General features: G+C 38.8%; 1 protein-coding gene across 1 annotated transcript in view; it reads right to left on the bottom strand.

Annotated features, from left to right (window-relative positions):
- PRIM2 (DNA primase subunit 2) overlaps window positions 1–20,425 on the bottom strand; it is a 278,782-nt gene that overhangs the window by 41,125 nt on the left and 217,232 nt on the right. Inside the window, exons 11-12 of the mRNA XM_036249061.1 lie at window positions 9,609–9,735; window positions 3,549–3,631 (exon numbers count right to left, since the gene is read on the bottom strand). Of these exons, the coding sequence (XP_036104954.1) occupies window positions 3,549–3,631; window positions 9,609–9,735 (210 nt within the window). The remainder of the gene's footprint in view (window positions 1–3,548; window positions 3,632–9,608; window positions 9,736–20,425) is intronic.

Here is a 20,425-nt window from a genome sequence, read left to right as displayed (position 1 = left end):
AAGAGTGTAAAAATTACTATTAAATAAAAACAATCTTCTCCGTAGACATTGGCAATAGCCTGTATTTTTAAAGTGATTCTTTACAATTGCTGGAAAAGCCTCTAATTCTTTTCTTCTAGATTTCCTATCAAATTTGTTATCTATAGTTCTTGACCTTTCCTATGTCCAAAACACCATTCCTAATCCATTTACTCTCAGCTAAGGATCAGACCTCTTACTTCACAAAGACCAGTAAGGCCAATTGATACACTCCATCAACTTCCCTTTGCTCTACCTCTAAGCTCTTCTTTATATTCGCACACTGGCCGAGGGGTCTGCCTTTTTCTTCCACTACCCTTTGTCCAAGTATATCTCCCTCATTCTTCAGTAGGTGTTCACTGCCACCGACTGCCAATTCGCTTCCCTCTGCACCCCACCAAGCACACTCCAGTGTCTACCTCACTCCTGAGGTGTATGATATGCCCACTTACCTTTCCAACATTTTTTCAGCACCTACCAAGTACAAGTCACTGAATTTAAATAACAATCCATTCCTCCTTTTAGGAAACTCACAAACTTGTGGAAAAGATAAGTAGCTTAAAAAAATTACAACTGGTGTGATTAGAGCAAAGGCATGTACAGTAAAGTCGTGGTATAAAGGGAAAGATAATGATGGCTAGAGAGGGTTATCTTTTATATCTTTATTGAGCCCACTCTCTCGGAGGGGTTTTCTCCTCTTTCAACAAATAGGCTCAGGTCTTAAACACACAAAAACCATTCCTTGACACTTAAGCTAATATCGCTGTCATCCCCTTTTACTAGCACATTTTTTGAAAAGGTCACTTTCACTCACTGTCTGCAAATCCAATCCACTGTCTTTCATTCATTCATCTTTTAACAGTGATCTTGGTTCCCACCATTACGCTGACACCTCTCACCATCAGAGCTGGGTAATCCACTCAGCATATCACCTTTCTTTCTTTTCTTTTTTTTTCACCCTAGGCCTCTTTTTTCTTTATTGTTGAAAGTATTACAGATGTCCCCCTTTCCCCCCATTGACCCCTTCCTTCCTGCTCCCACCCCCCTCCTGCTTTCCCCAACATATCACCTTTCTTTCTTCCATCCTCATCCTACAAAGTCTCTCAACTATGAAGGACTATTGTGGACTGTACCCTCTTCTCCAAATTCTCTCTCTGACTTTTGTGGTACTTGACTTCCCTAATGTATTATTACCTCCCTCTCCTCCCAACCCCATTGCATCTTCACCAATTCCACTTCCTTCTCCAGCCTGACAAAGGAAAGCATTAGCCAAGATTCCATTTTGAGAAAGGACTTCTGACATCCTACCTCCTCTCTCCACTAGTTTGTTCTCCCTCTCTCCCATAGAAAACTCATGATAATCAGCTCTACAGGAACCTGGCACTGAGAAAAACAATCATGAAGTTAGAAGGCCTGGCTTCAATTTCTGATTCTACCACTAACTTACTAGCTGTGCACCACTAGATGGGCACATCACATCCTATGACCCCATAATGGAGAAGGCTTCTAATGTTCATTCCAATCCCACAGTTCTGCGACTCCAACTGGAAAGATCGGCAGGTTTTCAGTTCTAACTGCTCCAAGGCACTACAAATCCACATTCTGTCTGCCAGCTAATGCCCACCTCTAAAACTAATCTCCTGAACCAACTACTTCTTTTAAGTTACCCACGATTATCTTAAACTTGAAATCCTAACAATCTTCTACACATATTGCTTTTTAAAATATATATAAGTTGTATTGATTTTAACTATATATATAGAGAAATATCGATTGGCCACCTCCGGCATGACCCCACTGGGGTTTGAGCCTGAAACCCGGCATGTGCCCTGACCAGGAATCGAACCAGGACCTCTCAGTAGGTGGGATGATGCTCAATCCACTGAGTCACACCAGCCGGGCATACACACTGCCCTTTATTCATGCACTCTCTCTTCCTAATTCCCAAACCCCCTTTCAAGGACCAACTCAAAGAGAATCTCTTCCAGAAAGTGTTCCTTGGCCTCTCCTCTGGTTATAGTACCCCCATTTCCAGGAGACTCAAGATATTCTGTGTGTACAATAGTGGCCCCATTATCCGTGGTTTCAGTTACAATAGTAAACGGTGGTGCGAACATATTAAATTTCTCCAACCATCAACACTGTCTGCTCCTGACATCCACCCACTGACACTGTCGTGGCTCCATGACCCAGGACCACCTGCAGCAGATGACCCTCCTCCTGACGTCATTGGAAGGTCAATAGCAGCCTCAAGTTATGCCTATGTCGTTCACCTCACTTCACCTCATCACACAGACATTTTATCACTGTACATCATCACAAGAAGAAGGGCGAGTATAGTACAGTAACATATTTTGAAAGAAAAAAAGAAACCACATTCACAAAACTTTTATTACGGTATATTGTTATCATTGTTCTATTTTATTATTAGGTTTTATTGCTAATTTCCCACTGTGCCTAACTTATAAATTTAACTTTATCATAGGTATGTATATACAAGAAAAAACATAGTATTTAGGGTTTGATACTATCTGCAATTTCCAGCATCTGCTGGGGATCTTGGAACACATACACTGCAGATAAGGAGGGACGACTGTACCTCTCTCATAACACTTGGCATGATTCACCCTAGACTCTGGTTCTGTAGGAGCAGGATTATATCTGATTCTTCTTTGCATCTCCCAACAGCACCTTCAGCACTGGAAACTCTTACGATTTGAATTGAATTAATGTAAACTTTGGACACAGTAGAAGCAGTAGCATTCTAGAGTAAATATTTTCTTCAAGTAGAAATAATTGTCTAAGGGTACATGATTTAGACATCCCAGCTCTAAAATACATATTGTTCTTCTTAAACTGACAAAGCAGAAGCTTTGTCTCCTTCAAAATCTAAGTCAACTCCAAAGCACACTATGAACAGTAATCTTAGCGATGTCACAGTTTGTTTTAAAAGCCTATTTACTAAAAGATGTACTCTTAAATATTTGGTTTTACATTAAAGCATTTTTTTAAATCTAAATTGTTTATGAGACAAAATATTTTGACAAACTATTAGACCTAATGAACTGTCATTAGAATTAGTGATGTAACATAGCAACACCTGATGCTTATCAGAACATTTAGCCAGTACACACGACATCATCTCCTCCAACCTGCATGCTGCATGGAAAACAATTCCCAAAACAAATAAGATGTCATTAATTTTCAGCTTCATTAATAGGCTTCAATGCATTCCTCTAAAAATTGTTTTCATGCCCTCAATTGAGATAGTAAAACAAATTGAAAGAAAAAATGGTTTCTAGCTTCCTTATTACCAAGAGAAATAAAAATGCAGCTTAGCAGGCCAGAAAGAGCCAGAATCCCCAGGCAGCCTGAACCAGAAAAGCCAGGGCTTTAGCTTAGCTCACCCAGAAGACAGATGTGTGGTGTGAGGCCCGACAAGCAGGACAGCGGCGCGGCAAGAGCGGTAAATGAAACAGAGGACGATCTGACGCCCCGGTCCTGAGCAGGCGGAGCAGGCTCGGACCTACCTGGTTTATCCCTGCGGGAGGAATCTTGTACGACTGCAACTTCTGCCTCAGCAGCTCGGGGTCACTGTGACGGAATGGGCACCCTGACAACAAAACACAGGCCAGCATACCAACAGGGTTATTTACTCGGGATACAAAACCACACTCGAGAGACTGTCTAAGCTCCCCTTAATTGTCTAACAGCTTATTAATAAAAAAGTTAATTGCCCATGAGTGCAACTGCTTTCCTCTCTTTATCTAAATGACGACTCGGCTGTACGGTTATCAGGGTAATGCAGGCTGGAGAGTTACATAGAACAGGGCAGCATTCTCAGGCCAAGGTGCTCATTCACGAGGAAGGGGAAGCAGTTTTAATTGTTACTTGCTAATAAGCAGAGATAATCACAAAGTAGCTATAAAAAATTGTTTATCTAAAAGCTTATACAATCACACATGTTTTCCTAGTTAAAAGAATTACATAAAAGGCATACTAGAGAAGGAGGATAGTGTAAACAAACAAACAAACAAAAGTGCAAGCTTTAAGAAATATAAAAATCGTATGTCATTTTCAGATGTAAATCCTATACCCATTTCCCCTTGTGTAGAAACTATATAAATTTAGATGAATCATGGATGGGAACGAGATGGACAAATTGGAAACTGTTTCATAGAAAAACAAATTATAGCAGATACATGTCATCTCTATATTATTTCATGAGAAAAATAAAAATAAAGATGGACTTGTAAAAATATTTGCGTAAATAAGAACAGAAGAATTGAAATATAAAAGCTGTATTAGGCCAAAATCTAGAAAATTTTAGATATTTTAATAGAAAACTGCGATCACAGGTCAAAATACTTTTTTTTTTTTTTTTTTTTTATCCTCACCCGAGGACATTTTTCCATTTTTTGTTCAGGTAGAGTAGGAGGGGGAGAGAGGAACAGAGAGAGAGAGAAACATCGACGTGAAGGGACACATCGAGTGGCTGCCACCCACACGACTGACCAGAGCCAGGGACAAACTGCAACCGAGGTACATGCCCTTAGTGGGAACCGAACCCGGGTCTCTCCGGACCGCAGGCCGACGCTCTAACCGCTGAGCCAAACCGGCCAGGGCTCAAAATACTTTTAACATTTAATACAGGATGCCAGATTATTTTTTTCAATCATACAGATGATAGATCTATAAGTTAATTAGAAACAATTGTGCATTTTTAATGAAATCAATAGGAAATTGGTCAGGGCAAAAATAATGGAAAGGAGCCTACAGGTCAAACAAATGTGTTTACCAAAAATCTCAACTTCGAATAAAAAAATCCATGATAATAACACGATGGATTCCTACAAATTAATGAGATTCACAAAAATCATGGTATATACTTCATTTAGACTAAAATTGCACTAATTTTTAGTACATGGAAATGTGTTGAGAAGCTGCACAGTGCATGGTTCAGAGTTTGGAGCTTTACTGCCTGAGTCTGAATCTCGGTTTAACAGTCACAAGCTAGGAGACTTGGCAAATGTTGTATCTTCATGTTGACTCAGCTTCTCATTCTGTCAAGTGAGGGAAATGCTCCCTGAACTCTAGTGGGAATGGGATATAAAGCTCGTACCTGCTCCTGGCACACAGTAAGCACTCAACATGTGATCGCTATGATTATGATCCTCACAACTGTCCGATAATGAACTGTGAAGAATCACGAGAAAGAGATGAGGCTACACGTAAAATTCTTGGCTCAGCCCAGAATTATTAAAGGACACACAAAACAGGTTAATTGAATCACTCAAACGACTTTTGAAATAATGGTTATACCTGTATGAAAGGTCAGAAAGGGCAAAGCCAAGAAGAAACTAAAGATTGCCAAAGTACTTAAGATCACACACAAGTCTTTTATTTTATTTATTTATTTATTTTTTTATTTTTTTTATCCTCACCCGAGGACATTTTTCCATTTTTTGTACAGATAGAGTGGGAGGGAGGGAGAGGAAGGGAGAGAGAAACATCGACGTGAAGGGACACATAGAGTGGCTGCCACCCGCACGACCAACCAGGGCCGGGGACAAACTGCAACCAAGTATGTGCCCTTAGCGGGAACCGAACCCGGGTCTCTCTGGACCGCAGGCCGACGCTCTAACCGCTGAGCCAAACCGGCCAGGGCCACACACAAGTCTTTTAAAGCTATGTTCACTATAAGAAGAAAACAGGGGAATCAGACTACTACTTACAGAAGATGGTGTTATTTTAACAGATAACAGAAAGAAAATGGACCTGGGCACCTCCTACTTTGTTTCTATCTTCCACATCAAAGAGAATGATCTTTACAATCGGGAAGGGTTGAACTGACAAGATAACTGAAGAAGTGAATTCCTAAACAACTTACACTGACTACAGCCACATGTTTGACAAAGCTTTGTGAAGAGAGGGATAAACATTGTCCAGAACACAGTTACACCTACAAAGATTCATGACTGGTTGAACAACCCGTCCATGCAGTGCCACTTAATAAAATAATGTTAACCTAGGGGATTAGTTAGCCTTGCAAGTAACACAAAAATAGAAGGACAGAGTTTCCAGTCCCATGTAAGGAGCTTAAAAGTTGCTGCTCCATCCGAATAAGTAAAAAGCTGACTTGAAAACTCAGCAAATCTTCTTGAATCCACCTGAGAAGTGAGGTCACAGGGCAAATCACTGCCCCCAAAACTGGACAGAGAGGCAGACACAGAGAAGAATTTCAACTTACCAGAGCAGAAATCTCTGCAGGAACTAGTGCTAGGGTCGGGAAACCGAACCTGGACAAATTGCTGGAGTCTCCATGTGGGCAATTCTAAGAGTTAAAAGATCTGAGGAGGCCCACTCAAGGGGGGACCCCACACTTTTATAAGTTTAGTCTCCAGGAGCTCTACCAGATCCGTACAGTGAATGAGAGGGAGAAACCCCCACAGGGGGAAAGTGACATTTTGAAATACCCTAGAGCTATCCTGTCCCACCTAAGGGGAAAAAGACAACTGAGAATCACTGTTGAAGTTCATAGGTCAGGGGGCCACAGGCTGAGTAAAAGACTGAGATCTAATCGTAGGACTACAGAACACATCCCCCGTTCCATGTCACCACCACATCCCTAAAGGCCTATTCACTGGAGTTTTTTTCACCTGGTATATCATGTCTACCTTTGAACAAACAATTAAGTCATATGAAAAGGCAAAAGTAGTTTGAGAGACTGAACAAGAATCAGAACTAGAGTCAGATATGGCAGGAATGTTTGAATCATCAAGGAATTTAAAATAATGATTAAGAGGCTAAGGGCTCTAAAGGTAAAAGTAGACAACATGCAAGAATAGATGTGTAATATGAGCAAAGACGGACATTCTAAGAAGAATAAAAAAGAGATCAAAACCACTAATGGAAATGAAGAATGCCTCTGATGGGCTTATTAGTAGACACAGCTGAGGAACAACTTTGAATTTGAGGATATGGGAATAAAACTTCTAAAACTGAAAAAGAGGAAAAACAAAATCAAAAAACAAAACAGGAACAGAATATCCAAGCACTGTGGGACAACAATGAAAATATAACAAGCAACTAATGTAAAACCTGAAGGAGAAGTGAGAAAGGAACAGCAGCAATATTTGAAGCAATAATGACAGTGTTTCCCTCAAATTAATGTCAGACGCCAAACCACAGATCCAAGAAGCTCAGAGAACACCAAGAAGAATAAATGCCAAAAAAAAAAAAAAAATCTAGGTATAATCATATTCATACTTCAGAAAATCAAAAAGAAAGAAAAAAATCTTGGGGGGAATAAAAAAAGCCAAAGAAAATAAACACTTTAGCTATAAAGGAGCAAAGATAACTAACACCTAACTTATTCTCAGAAGGCATAGAAACAAGGAGAATAGAGTGAAATACTTAAAATGTTGAGAAAAAACCTCACACAATCCTAGATTTCTGTATCCTGCTAAATTATCATTCAGAAGGGGAGAAATAGATTTACTTTGAGAAACAAAAATTGATATAAATCGTTGCCAGTAGACCTGTATTGTAAGAAATGTTAAAGGAAATTCTTCATAGAGAAAGAAAATGGCCTAGGCCTGAAATACAACTATATACAGAAAAGAACCGCAAAGAATGATAAGAAAAAATAAAATTTTTTTCTTTTTCTTTTTTTATTTTAATCTTCACTCAAGGATATATGCTTTGTTGTTTTATTGATTTTACAGCGAGAGAAAGGGTGGAGGGTGGAGGAGAGGGAGAGCGATAGAGAGAGAAACATCGATCAGTTGCCTCCAGTATGGGTCACAACTGAGGACAGAACCCACAACCTAGGTATGTGCCTTGACCAGTAATGGAACCCACAACCTTTCTAGTGTAGGGAGACGATGCTCCAATCAACTGAGCCTCCCAGTCAGGACTATTTTTCTTATTCTTAATTGATCTAACAGGTAAGTTTGTTCAAAATAGTAGGAATAATGTATTTGATTACATATACTTATGTACCTATGTGTGTGTGTGTTTATGTATAAATGAAATTAATGAAAGAACAATATAAGGAAATTAGAAATATTTCAGTATTAAAAGGTACTTGCACTACCTGTGATATGGTGTAATGTAATTTTTTAAAAAATATTTTTTCTTTATTGATTTGAGAGAGAGAGGGAGGGAGGGAGGGAGGGAGAGAGAAAAATAGAAACATTGATGAGAGAGAACATCAACTGGCCGCCTCCTGCATGCCCCCCACTGAGGATCAGGCAGACCCACAACCTCAGCATGTGCCTTGACTGGGAATCGAACCAATGACCTCTTGGTGCATGGGTCAATGCTCAGCCAGTCAAGGTCTAGTGTAATTTGAAAGGAGACCTGGATCATTAGAAATGTATAGTGAAAACTCTTTAAAAAAGTAAAGCCACTAAAAAAAGTAACATAAAGTACAATGAATATGCTAAGAAAGGAGAAAAACAGTAATAATAAAAAATGCTCAATAACAACCACAAAAGGCAGGAAAAATGTAGAGGACAAAAATAGAAACAAAGAATATAGGCAGCAAATAGAAAACAGTAGCAAATATTATAAATATTAATAATTAAATGTCAATAGTCTAAATGTACCAATCAAAAACAAATTGTCAGAGTGGATCGAAAAAACAAGACCCAATTATATAATGTGTAGAAGAAAGCCACTTTAAATCTGAAGACACGTAGATTAAAAGTAAAGGGATGGAGAAAGATGTACCATGTTAACACAAACCAAAAGAAAGCAAGAGAAGCTATATAAGATTCAGATAGAGCAGACTCTGAGCAAGGAAATTTATCTGAAATATTACATAATGATAAAGGGGGTGAACAGTCCAAGAAAACATAACAATCCTCAATGTATACACCTAACAACAGAGCATCAAAACATGAGGCAAAAACTGAGAACTGCAAGGAAATTTAGATGAACCCACCAGTAAGAAATTCTGCACCCCTCCATCAGAAATGGACAGACCTAGCAGGCAGAAAATAAGCAACAATAGAGTTGCACTCAACAGAACCATCAATTAATCAACTGGACAGAACTGATATCTATAAAACAACTACATCCAACAACTGAGGCAAATTGATAGATGTTTGATACCATGACTCGCTCAATACCTCACTTAATCTGTGTTTGTTAATCAGATGATGATTAACAGATGAGAGCAAAACATACTTCTCCTCAGTTGTCTTCTGAAAATGAAGGAATCTGTTCTTCTAAACTATGAGGTGTTCCATTTCAAAAAGCTTTGAAGAACTGTGTCAGTCTTCTAAGACACTGGCAGAACACCAGAGAGAGACGAGCAGGCGAGGGGGGAAATGGAGAACTAAACAGCCTGGTCCCGCACAATGTGCAGCTCCGCTGAGTGAATGTCTCCTGTCTGACCTAGTTCAGTAACAAGACAAATCAGCAGAAGGGGAAAGGAGCTCTGGCTTGACACTGATGACTGACAGAAGCTGCAAACTGGTTCCTGTCAGTAGTAACGTAAAACGCCATCCCACTGCTATCGCGTTTGCTTCCGAGCACCTGGGTTTCTATACTTGGAAAGCATATCAAGTGGAAGTACTTACCATGATAATCCCCTTGGCCTGGCGGATTGTTTAGAATAATCTTCAGGCAACTGAAAGGCGTATAGTCTGTCCTCTTGCCTTCCTTTCCGAAGCTATGACGGATATTGTAGGAGTAGCCTTTATCAAACTGATGGGAGGAAAAAGAAAGGAGACACAAAGTAAACCCGCGTTGTACTTGTGGTATCAGCAATGCCAGCTAGAATCAAAGAGCACCAAGTGGTATTTTTTAAAATAAATTAAGCATTCATGGGCAGATGTACATTCAGATCACATACATCATTTGGGTCCTTTATGATACAAATAATTTTTTTAATGTGCAAAATGTGTAAGAAACAAATTTCTTAGGTAGAAGCAACTAGATTATGTTTATGTTTGTAAAGATGAGCAGAATCCTTTTCTGAGAGGAATAATCAATTTGCCCATTTCTTGGTTCAGTTCCAAATATTACACTAGAAGTAAATCAGCTGAGCCTCTTCTCTACAAACCTCATCTGAGATCTCCCAGAATTCCCATATCCTACTAATTCTACCTCTGAAATGCCTGTTGTTAACATCAGTAACCTCCTCCTCTGTATTCTCACTATATAAAGCAAGCAGTCAGCAAATGCCTGACGAATGAATGATCTACTGCCATGGACTCCTACCTGGAATTCCTGACTCCGTGTTTATACAAAACAAACTAATGGGATAGAAAGGATTTTGAAATGGGTGGGATAGGAAGGAAAAAACAAAAAAGGAACTAACATTTATTGAAAGGTTCAATGTAGTGGGACTGAGCTTGTCCAATATTTTAAAGTAGGAGAGATAATCAGAATACAACATGGGAAGATACTCTGTCATTTTTGGAGTGAGATTTTTAAATTTAAGGTTATAATTTATATATAGTGAAAGGCATAGGCTTCAAGTCTATAGTTTGATAGGTTTTGACAAGTCACTGTACCTATGTAACCCATAAACCATACCCCTGTCAAGAGACAGAACGTTTCTATCAACCCAGAGTTCCCTGGTTCCTCACCTCAGTTAGGAGTCTTCCCCTCTCTCCATTCCCCAAGGCAACCACTGATCTGATTTTTGTCACTGTAGTTTTAGCTATTCTAAAATGTCACAAAAATTGAATCATACACTATAGCGTTTTGTGTCCGAGTTGTTTCATGTCTTTTTATGTTTTTGAGATTTATTGCATGCCATTTCATTACAGGTAACAGGAGTTTGTTCTTTATTGCTGAGTAGTGTATGACTATATCAAACAGTTTAGTCTCCTATTAATAGATACCTGGGCTATTCTAGTTTGGGGCTATTATCAGTACAGCTGCCATGAACATGCTCACAGATGATTCTGTGGGCATAGATTCTGATCCACTTGGACAAATACCCAGGCGTGCACTGGCTGCCGGCTGTGTTTCCAGAGTGGCTGTACCCCGCCCCCCGCCCCGGCCAGGCCTGAAAGTTCCCTGTTCTCTCCAAAGGGTGGTGGTTCTTTTGGTGACAATGCCTTTCTAAGAAGTGGGCAGTGGTATCTCCTTTTGCATTTCCCTGAGGACTAATACTGTTGAGCACTTTTTCATACTTCTTTCTTGGCTAGTGATGTGCCTTCTTTGTGAAGTGTCTGTTCAAATCTTTTGCCCATTTAAAAAGTTGGGTTATCTTCATTATTCCATTGTAAAAATTCTTCATATTTTCTGGACTCAAGCCCTTTGCAAAAACAGGCATATCTTGGAGATAATGCAGGTTAGGTTCCAGACCATGCAATAAAGTGAGTACATAGCAATAAAGCGACTCACAATCTTTTTGCTGGTGGAGGGTCTCACCTTCAATTTGTTATAAACACAACATCTGTCAAAGTGCAATAAAGCAAGGTATGCCTGCATAGGTGCTACAAATATTTCCACAGGCTGTAGCTTGTCTATCTTCTTGATATTACCTTCTGACAAGATGAAATGTTTTTATTTTTGATGAACCCCAATTTGTCAACTCTTTTATGGTAGTGCTCTATGTGTCCTCTCTAGGATAGGTTTCAAAGATACTCCCCTATGTTGTCCTTTAGAAGCTGTAATGTTTTAGCTTTAAAGTCTAGGTCCTGATTCATCTCAAGCTAAGCTAATTTCTGTGTGTGGTGTGAGGAAGGGGTTCAGGTTCATTTTTATTTCCTGTAGAGGAGGCAAGATCTTATTCCCTCTCTCTCTCCTCTACAGTTCAATTCCTGGGGCTCAGGAATCAAACTACTAAAAGACAGACCAACAAAAAAAAAAAGAAAACAATTTACTTACATATACATGTGTAAGCATACACATGGGCATCTTACAAAGACTCAAAGAGGTAGCCAGATGACTGAGGGTACAGACACATCTTTACAAATGTATATTTCCTTTACTTAAAGGGGAAATTTATACTTTATTTTTAGGCAGTAAGGGAGGTAAAGTGTTTTTCCCGCATCTGCTGGTTCTCAAGTGCCCTTAGCTCTCAAAATAGTGCCTGTGCCAAAGTGGCATGTTGTGGGATGGCTTATTCTCTAGTTCCGTCATCCACATGTGGATAAAAACACTTTTCCCAACACCATTTGTTGAAGACACTTTCCCTTCCTTACCTAATCGCTTTGGTACCCTTGTCAAATTTGACCATAAATGCGTCGGTCTATTTTTGGATGCTGTATTATACCACCAGTCTGTGTGTCTATCCTTTAATGGAAGTCCTCCTGCTTTGTTCTCTTTCAGTATTATTTTGGCTAGTCCTTGCATTTCCATATAAATTTCAGAATCAGCTTACCAATTTTTATTTTATTTTTATATTTAAGTTATCTTATTTATTTATTGAGAGAAACATTGACTTGTTGTTCCACTTATTTCTGCACTTATTGGTTGATTGTGGTATGTGTCCTGACTGGGGATCGAACCCACAACATTGGCATATTGGGACCACACTCTAACCAACTGAGCTACTTGGCCCCAAATGACTGCTGCAATTTTCAATAATCAGTAGCTATGGCTTCACAACTACCTACCTGCCCATAGAGATCGGCAACTAGGAAAACAAGGCATTTAAACTCAAAGCAAACTTTACAAAATGCAGACAAACTTTCAGAACAACATTAAATTTCAACGGTGACAACAAGAACATTTAGAAGTTCCAGCAAACATCTTTTACAAACAACTTCTGTTTGTTTTGTAAGCCATAACCATTAACGACAGTCCATCAGTTTGTGCAAACTTTTGGGTATGAACTGAATTTAAATAGATACAAGATTTCTGTGTGTTCATCAGAAAGCACTGAGAGAACTCTTTGGTCAGCTATTCTGTTAAAGTAACAGAAAGCTAAAATAGTATTTTTCAACTCCCTCTTCTTTCCATTTTATTTACCTACTTGCCTGTGTGTATCTATGCCTGAAATTTGGACCTTCCTAAGCTTCCGGACTGCCTGAATCTTGAGCACACAGTGGTCCTCTCTCGTTCCTGACTGGCAAACTCTTGTAACACTGCAGAGGAGGTGCGTTTACTGTGAGCCGTGTCTTAGAGAATACCTTCTAAGTGTCCACACCTACAGCATCTCTCAGTATTTACATGGGAACTTCCCTCTGGGCTCCTCCATCCTATGCCCAGTGACAGGAAATGCCAGCAAGTCCACACGGGTCACAAGGTGGGTGAGTGGCAGTATGCAACCTCCCAAATTAGTTCTGACATCCCAGCTGTGGCGCTGGCAACACGCAGGTCTATATTTCTGCCAAAGTCAGCAGTGAGTTATTTTCAGGGGCACAGTGTTACCAATGGAACTCAAGAAAAGCGAGAAAGCGGGCACATCTGTTTGTTTTTCTCTTGTAAATCTGTCCTTTGTCAGTCTAATTTATGGGCCCCAGCTGGAGAACTGGAGTAGAGAAAAACGGGTATTTTCCTCCCCTTGGGTTTCATCTAAAAAGAACGAGACATATGTTCTCCATCTTCACATCCTAATTCCTCTCCCTGTAGTCATGGAGAACATTTTCAGTTCTAGAGTAAGCAGATTTGCTTTCCCTCAAATTTCCCGAGGCAGGGTCAAGCTAAAATCTTAATACTTGTTGGAAAATGAAACGGAAATAGTAAAATGCCAAACTCACAGAAAAAGTATTAAATAAAACAATCATATGTGATTTGATAAGGCAGCTGATGAAAGAGACCACTTTCAGTGAAGCCAACAGATCAAGAGAAACATCAGCTGTGTATCAAAAACCTGCCACACTCATCAGAGGAAAGGGGGGAGCTGTCTGTCCAGCAGTGCAGGTGGTGTGTGGGCCAGTGGGTGTCATTTCTCTTTTTCAGGTCCTGCCACACAAGGCTGCACCCAGCAGACTCAGAAAACAGTCTCAGGGCCAACCGTGACCTGGGGCCACGTGATCTACATCATTCTAACTACCTGTTAGGTCAGACGTTACATAAAGAATATCATTTATAAATTCTTTTTTTTTTTAATCCTCACTCAAGGACATTTTTCCATTTTTGTTCAGGTAGAGTGGGAGGGAGAGAGAGAGAGAAACATCAACGTGAAAGGGACACATCGAGTGGCTGCCTCCTGCACGACCCCAACCAGGGCTGGGGACAAACTGCAACGGAGGTACGTGCCCTTAGCGGGAACCGAACCGGGGTCTCTCTGTACCGCAGGCCGATGCTCTAAACGCTGAGCCAAACTGGCCAGGGCTCATTTATAAATTCTTAATGGAGAATTTAGTACAAATGCAATACTGCTATTTGCAATAAAATAAAGAAATACTTAGTGATATTTCAATACTAATAGCTTACATTTCTATAGATCTTTAGCAGTGATGAAATGATAATTCTAGATCCTTTGCTACCTATAAGGCATAGAAGTTAGGTGTCCTTATTTTATAAGTGAGAAAATTAAAGTTTCAAGAGGTCAAGGGAATAGTTACTTCAATTACTTAGGAATAAACAATTCCAGTGGAAAAGCTGGAATTAAAATCCTAGTCTCCTGCTTCCCAGAAAATGCTATAAGGTCATAGGTGGAGAAAAAGAATAAATACAGACAACTGTACAGTTACCCAAGGCAAACATCCAACTGTAGGATGCTTCCCTAAAGTCACTCAGTTTCTTTAGGGACAAGTGAAAGTCAGAGTGAACCACAATAAAACAAAATGATTCTGATTCTAGAGAAAACGGTCTCCTCTCAAAAGAAACGGTAAGTCTAACAAGTCACTCACATCATTTATTTGGTTTCTAATTTACCATAATTTTAGAATCACAAAAAAAAATGGCAAATTTGAAGTTACACACTTGAAATGAAAAAACACGAAACAGTGTTTCCGCATGCTTTTGAATTACCAAGCACACTTGGTAGTCCTGCTCTTATAATATTCTAGTTGGAGACATAATCAGGAACTGGAGAACAAAGAGAAAAGGGAGTATGAAAAATGGAGAGGAAAGAATGCAGAACACACCACTACTTTTTTTTTTCTTTATTGATTTTAGAGAGAAAGGGAGAGAGAGATAGAAACATCGATGAGAGAGAGTATCAGCTGGCCACCTCCTGCATGCCCCCCACTGGGGATCGGGCCCACATCCTGGGCATGTGCCCTGACCAGGAACTGAATCGGTGACCTCTTGGTGCATGAGTCGACGCTCAACCACTGAACCATACCGGCCTGGCAATACCACTGCTTTTTTAACTGGCAACTTGATCTGGGGCTTTAGCAAATTTAGCTCCCTTATCAGAATCGTAAGTTAAGAGCTGGCACAGGCTTTAGACATCATCTAGCACAGCTATTACATAGACAGCAAGGAACAGGGGGTCTGACCCTTATTTGCAAGGTGAGTTGGGGAAATAAGCTCTGAGCTGCTATTTCCAGCACCTCTCATCAGCGTCTGTACACCTCATGCTCAACACAAAGCCTTGCACACTGTAGCTGCTCACTAAATGTTTACTGGGGGAACTGTTACAAATTTTTTTGTACTGTGTGGTTATTGGCTCATCCCTACTAGAGGACGAAAAGTTAATCTTATATTTATTAGTGTTAACTTACACTGACAAGAGATTTAGCAAATTCCTATCACCAAATACTGTAACTAACATAGTACTTACATGAAGCCTCAACAATCCAACCTGGACGGAATGGGGTGGAGGAGTGTGTAGGTCACTTTAATTGGCTACCTGTTCAGCTGCTGTGCCTGATACTAAGAAAAGGACATACTGATGATAGGACTTTCAGCATCTCCCCTGGAATGCTTGCTTTAGAAACATGTACTGATTCACTGATAACAACCATTGACATAGCAGTGAAAATTTATTAAGATTCCAAATAGAACTTGTCCGAATTTGAAGACAGAAACAACAAGCAACCCTTCATTCACTAAAATGTATTTGCTGAATCACATACTTAGAGCCTAAAAGACCATCACTATCTCACTGGTAGGAAAAAAGCCAACATAAACATCACCAGAAAAATCACAGCAGCTGGCTGCCTGAGGCAGAATATTCTAGTCCAAGATGAGCTGGCTCAGCTTGAATACATTGCTGCTTTCACTTCACTAAAAAGGAGGGAAGCAAACCGAAAACATCATCCAAGCCTCAGAGACAGCACAGAAGTACGTTGATGGGAGCCTCTAATCTCCAAGGAAAAGGCTAACTCTTCTTCACAGATATAAGAATGGATTTTTACAAACATTTTGAAGTAAAAGTTAAATGTAAATTCGTGTGACTTCTGCTAGATTGGTTTAATCCTATTTACTTATTTTCCCAGAATTTTTTAAAATTGTTTTGTTTTGCCTTTATTGATCTTAGAGAGGAAGGGAGAGGGAGAGAGAGATAGAAACACAGATGAGAGAGAACATCGCTTGGCTGCTCCTGCATGCCCTCCCCCCTGGGGATCTGGCATGTGTCCTGACTGGGAATCAAACCTGCGATCTCTTGGTACATGGGTCGACGCTCAACCACTGAGCCACACCAACCAGACTTTTCCCAGAATGTTTTATCAATTTTTTTTAATACTTGGCATTTTTAGATTGCCTTATCTAGCAACATGAATCCACAGTGAATATTTTCTATAAGTAGATTTATATTATGATGGAATTTTAAGGATTTAGCTTGATCATTAAAAATATGTTTCAAGATACTACTCACAACCATAAATATAGATATATACATATATATTATACACACAAACACACACATACACGTTATATGTAATAAGTCTAAGGTTTTGAAGAGCTAGCAGATAACTACAAAAATATAATTCCCCAATCTTACAAATGCTAAGAAATACCTAAATATTTTTATTATAAACACTTAAATATTTACATATATATTGATATATTTCTATGATATGTTTCTAGGTGCACAAAGGTTCAGAAATGTCATATATTCCTGGTGAAGTACACCTTATATAAACATATATTCTGCATAATACTTTTCTCCTTGTACTGAATTTCATATAATATTAATATTTTCAATCCAGTTTTTTTTTTTCTTATTCCACTTGCTGGAATTCCTCTCCCCACCTTTATTGCTAATCTTTCCCTGTGAGAATGTCTTGAATAAATTGCAAATGGGTAATTGGTTACCCATGACCACCCTCTAGTGGTTACTCACAGCATATTAAAATTCACATTCTATGAATGCCAAAAATGAATCAGATGCTCTACAAAATATATATTTTTAGTACACTTTTACTTCCATCATAATTATAAAATTAGCTCCAAAATAACTCTAAAAATGAACTGCTGAAAGGAATTATTTCCCCAAAGTCACCACAATACAGTGAGATATTTCACTTATTAAATTACATGCCATCTTCTACTCATCTAAGTTGGCTGCACAAGAGATGACCAAAAGATAATTACGTTAGATTTTTAAAGCTAGCAATAAATGGTAGATAAATGTATCACAGCCTAAAATGACAAATGGCATGAGATAAAGTTTTAATTTACAGAGACAAGCCAATCTGTTCCTCTACATTTTCAGGGACAACCTCAAGATCTGTTTGTTGCCTTCTGTCATAGGCAAGCATTCTATTTCTCTCCAAGGGTTAGAAACCAATAGTTTCCACTTGATAAGACTAAATTTCCTAAGACTGCATCTGAAGGAAATCAAGAGAGAAATTCACAGAACAGTATATCAAGAATTAGAAAATGTATGCGTTGTGAGAGATGGCTAATGTATTTTTAAAGAGAATCTAGGAGGCTTTTGGCGAACAGGTTGACTGCAGGACTGAGCTGGAGCGTCATGTGCTGTCCAGAGGGCATGCTCCAAGAGGGCGGGGCTCATCAGGAGGGGGCGGGGCTCATCAAGAGGGGGCGGGGCTCATCAAGAGGGGGCGGGGCTCATCAAGAGGGGGCGGGGCTCATCAAGAGGGGGCGGGGCTCATCAAGAGGGCGCGGGGACCAACAAGAAACAGCTCCCAAAGGCCAAAGCTGGAACAATTTGAGCAACAGAAGAAAAAATAGCACTAAATTACAACATAGAACAAAATGTTTAACTCATGGACTGTCCATGAGTGCATACTGATATAAGTAACTGAATAAATAAATGGAGGATGGGCGCAGCTTTTCCTTATAGAAGAACTCCAATTAATAAATAAAGGAAGACAGGGAAGAGAAAATAGCCATCAGACCACCATACTAATAATAATTGCAGGTGAGGTCCACCAAGGGATGTCAAGTTAATAAAAAGCGTATTTATATAGTCTAAAAGTATGTCCCCCAAGACATTTTGAGGAGAAGATAGTAACCCTATAGTGGAGAAAGCCAGCAGATGGCACCTTAACCAAGTGATCAAGGTTAATATCACTACTAATTAGTTGATATCATATGCCCCTGATATTGATGCATTCAGAAGGGAATCTCACTCCTGTAATTCTTGCGAAAAATGCAAAACCTCAATCTAATCCTGAGAAAACAGTAAATAAACCCAAAGTGAGAGACAATCTACCAAAAAAATCCCAAAACTGACCAGTACCCTTCAAAGGTATCAAGGTTATGAAAGACAAGGAAAGATCGGGAAACTGTCCCAGACTGAAGAGATGAAGGGGACGCAACTAAGTGCAATGTGCAACCTGGACTGAATCTTGGAAGAGCAAAAGGACATTAGTGAGACAGCTGGTGAAACCTGAATAAAGTCTCTAGTTAATAGTAGTGTACTGTTGTTAATTTGTTGATTTTGATAACTGTGTAATAGTTATGTAAAATGTTAATATTAGGGGAAACTGGATGAAGTGTATATGGAACTCTTAGTACTATTTTTGCAACTTTTTTGTAAGTGTAAACTTTTAAAAAATAAGAAGCTCACATATTGGCAAATGGACTGGGCATAACACTGATTATCTTATTTGATTCTCCTAACAACCCTACAAAACTGATGTCATTATCCCCATTTTACAGCCTGGAAAATTGAGGCTTGAAACGAGTAAGTAGAATGTTGTGTCGAGACTGAAATCTTTTTATGACTTGCTCAAAGTTCATGTTCTTTCTACCATGTTATGATAAACACCATGTAAATGCATTTATCATCCAGGAAACACAGGTCATCTTTTCTGAAATTACATTAAAATTTTAAAATGGCAACAATTCTAAAATAGTTTCTGCTATTAGAACTCAGCGATTATTTTCAAGTTGTTTAAAATATGTGGTACGAGGGAGGGGAACAAAAGGTTTCCTAACATAATAATAAAGGGCAAATACTATATATTTAAGTAAAGCCATTTTAATTTACTGTAACATCTAGCAAGTCTTGCTGAATTCTACAAATAACAACACACTGCTCTGCTTCCCACATAAAGTATAAGAAAGGTTGATTTGTTATAAAGGTTGTTCAACAGGCAGAGGTGTTTTCATTTATAGTTCAAAGATACCTAGCATGGAAAACTTAAGTGAATTTTCAGACTTATTTTGGTGGGGTTTTTTTTCTTGCAACATTGTACTACTTATCTACATAACCAATATATAAATATTATTTAATACAAAGGAAAACCATATCAAACTCCAGGGAAATAGTCTAAAAAAAATAAAATATTGATGCAGAAAAGAAATACTTCCCCTTTTCCCCTTTTATTGATACGTTACTCACAGGCATCAGAATTAAAGTCTTAAAACAAAGTGGTTGCTTTCTTGTAATCAAATGTAATTAAATTGAATTATTGATGTGTTCTCAGCAATGCAGGAAGAAGGCTCTGCCAAGGGACAGCTATGTAAACTTATTGTATAGCTTCAGGATAACTGTTTGCTTCTCAACTTTGATGTGCTAGCTCATTAAGAAACTAAATTCAGTTTGCCATGCTATTCTTTTGCATTAACTATATATAAGGGACATGCTAAGAGAAAAGGATGACAAAATAAACCAGGAAAATACTTTTAAAGCACATATTTTTAAATCTCAGAAGATACTTTAAGTGGCATTACACATCTTTTATATCTCCATTTACAGGAATTTAATTTAAAAAATGAAGATATCAGTGATGTATGATAATGAACATGGTCTAGAGAACAACTGGGGAGAATAATCTGCTTGCTGAGGTTGAATCAGATAGTTTGAAACCTTTCAAAACAAAGTTTTTTGGGTTTTGTTCAAAACAAAATGTTGAAGTCTGTAGTACCTTAGTCAAGAAAAACAAAAACGTACACATAGTTTGCATTAAATTATGAATAAGAAAATTGTTATTGCCTGTATCTTATATACAATTGTCATCCTTCTAAAGGGTGAATTTTCAAACCACTTGGTAATTATCTCATGTACTTTCACCACGTCACTGAAGTATGTAGAAACAGTTAACTTACTGTGTTTCCTGATGGACACCTGAGTAGCAGTTCGTCAACAGCAAATCTGAAACTCCAATCTAGCTCTGTTGAT

The sequence above is a fragment of the Molossus molossus genome, unplaced genomic scaffold (assembly GCF_014108415.1).
Source record: "Molossus molossus isolate mMolMol1 unplaced genomic scaffold, mMolMol1.p scaffold_m16_p_8, whole genome shotgun sequence".
Classification (NCBI taxonomy): Eukaryota; Metazoa; Chordata; class Mammalia; order Chiroptera; family Molossidae; genus Molossus; species Molossus molossus.
This window is presented reverse-complemented; position numbering and strand designations above follow the sequence as displayed.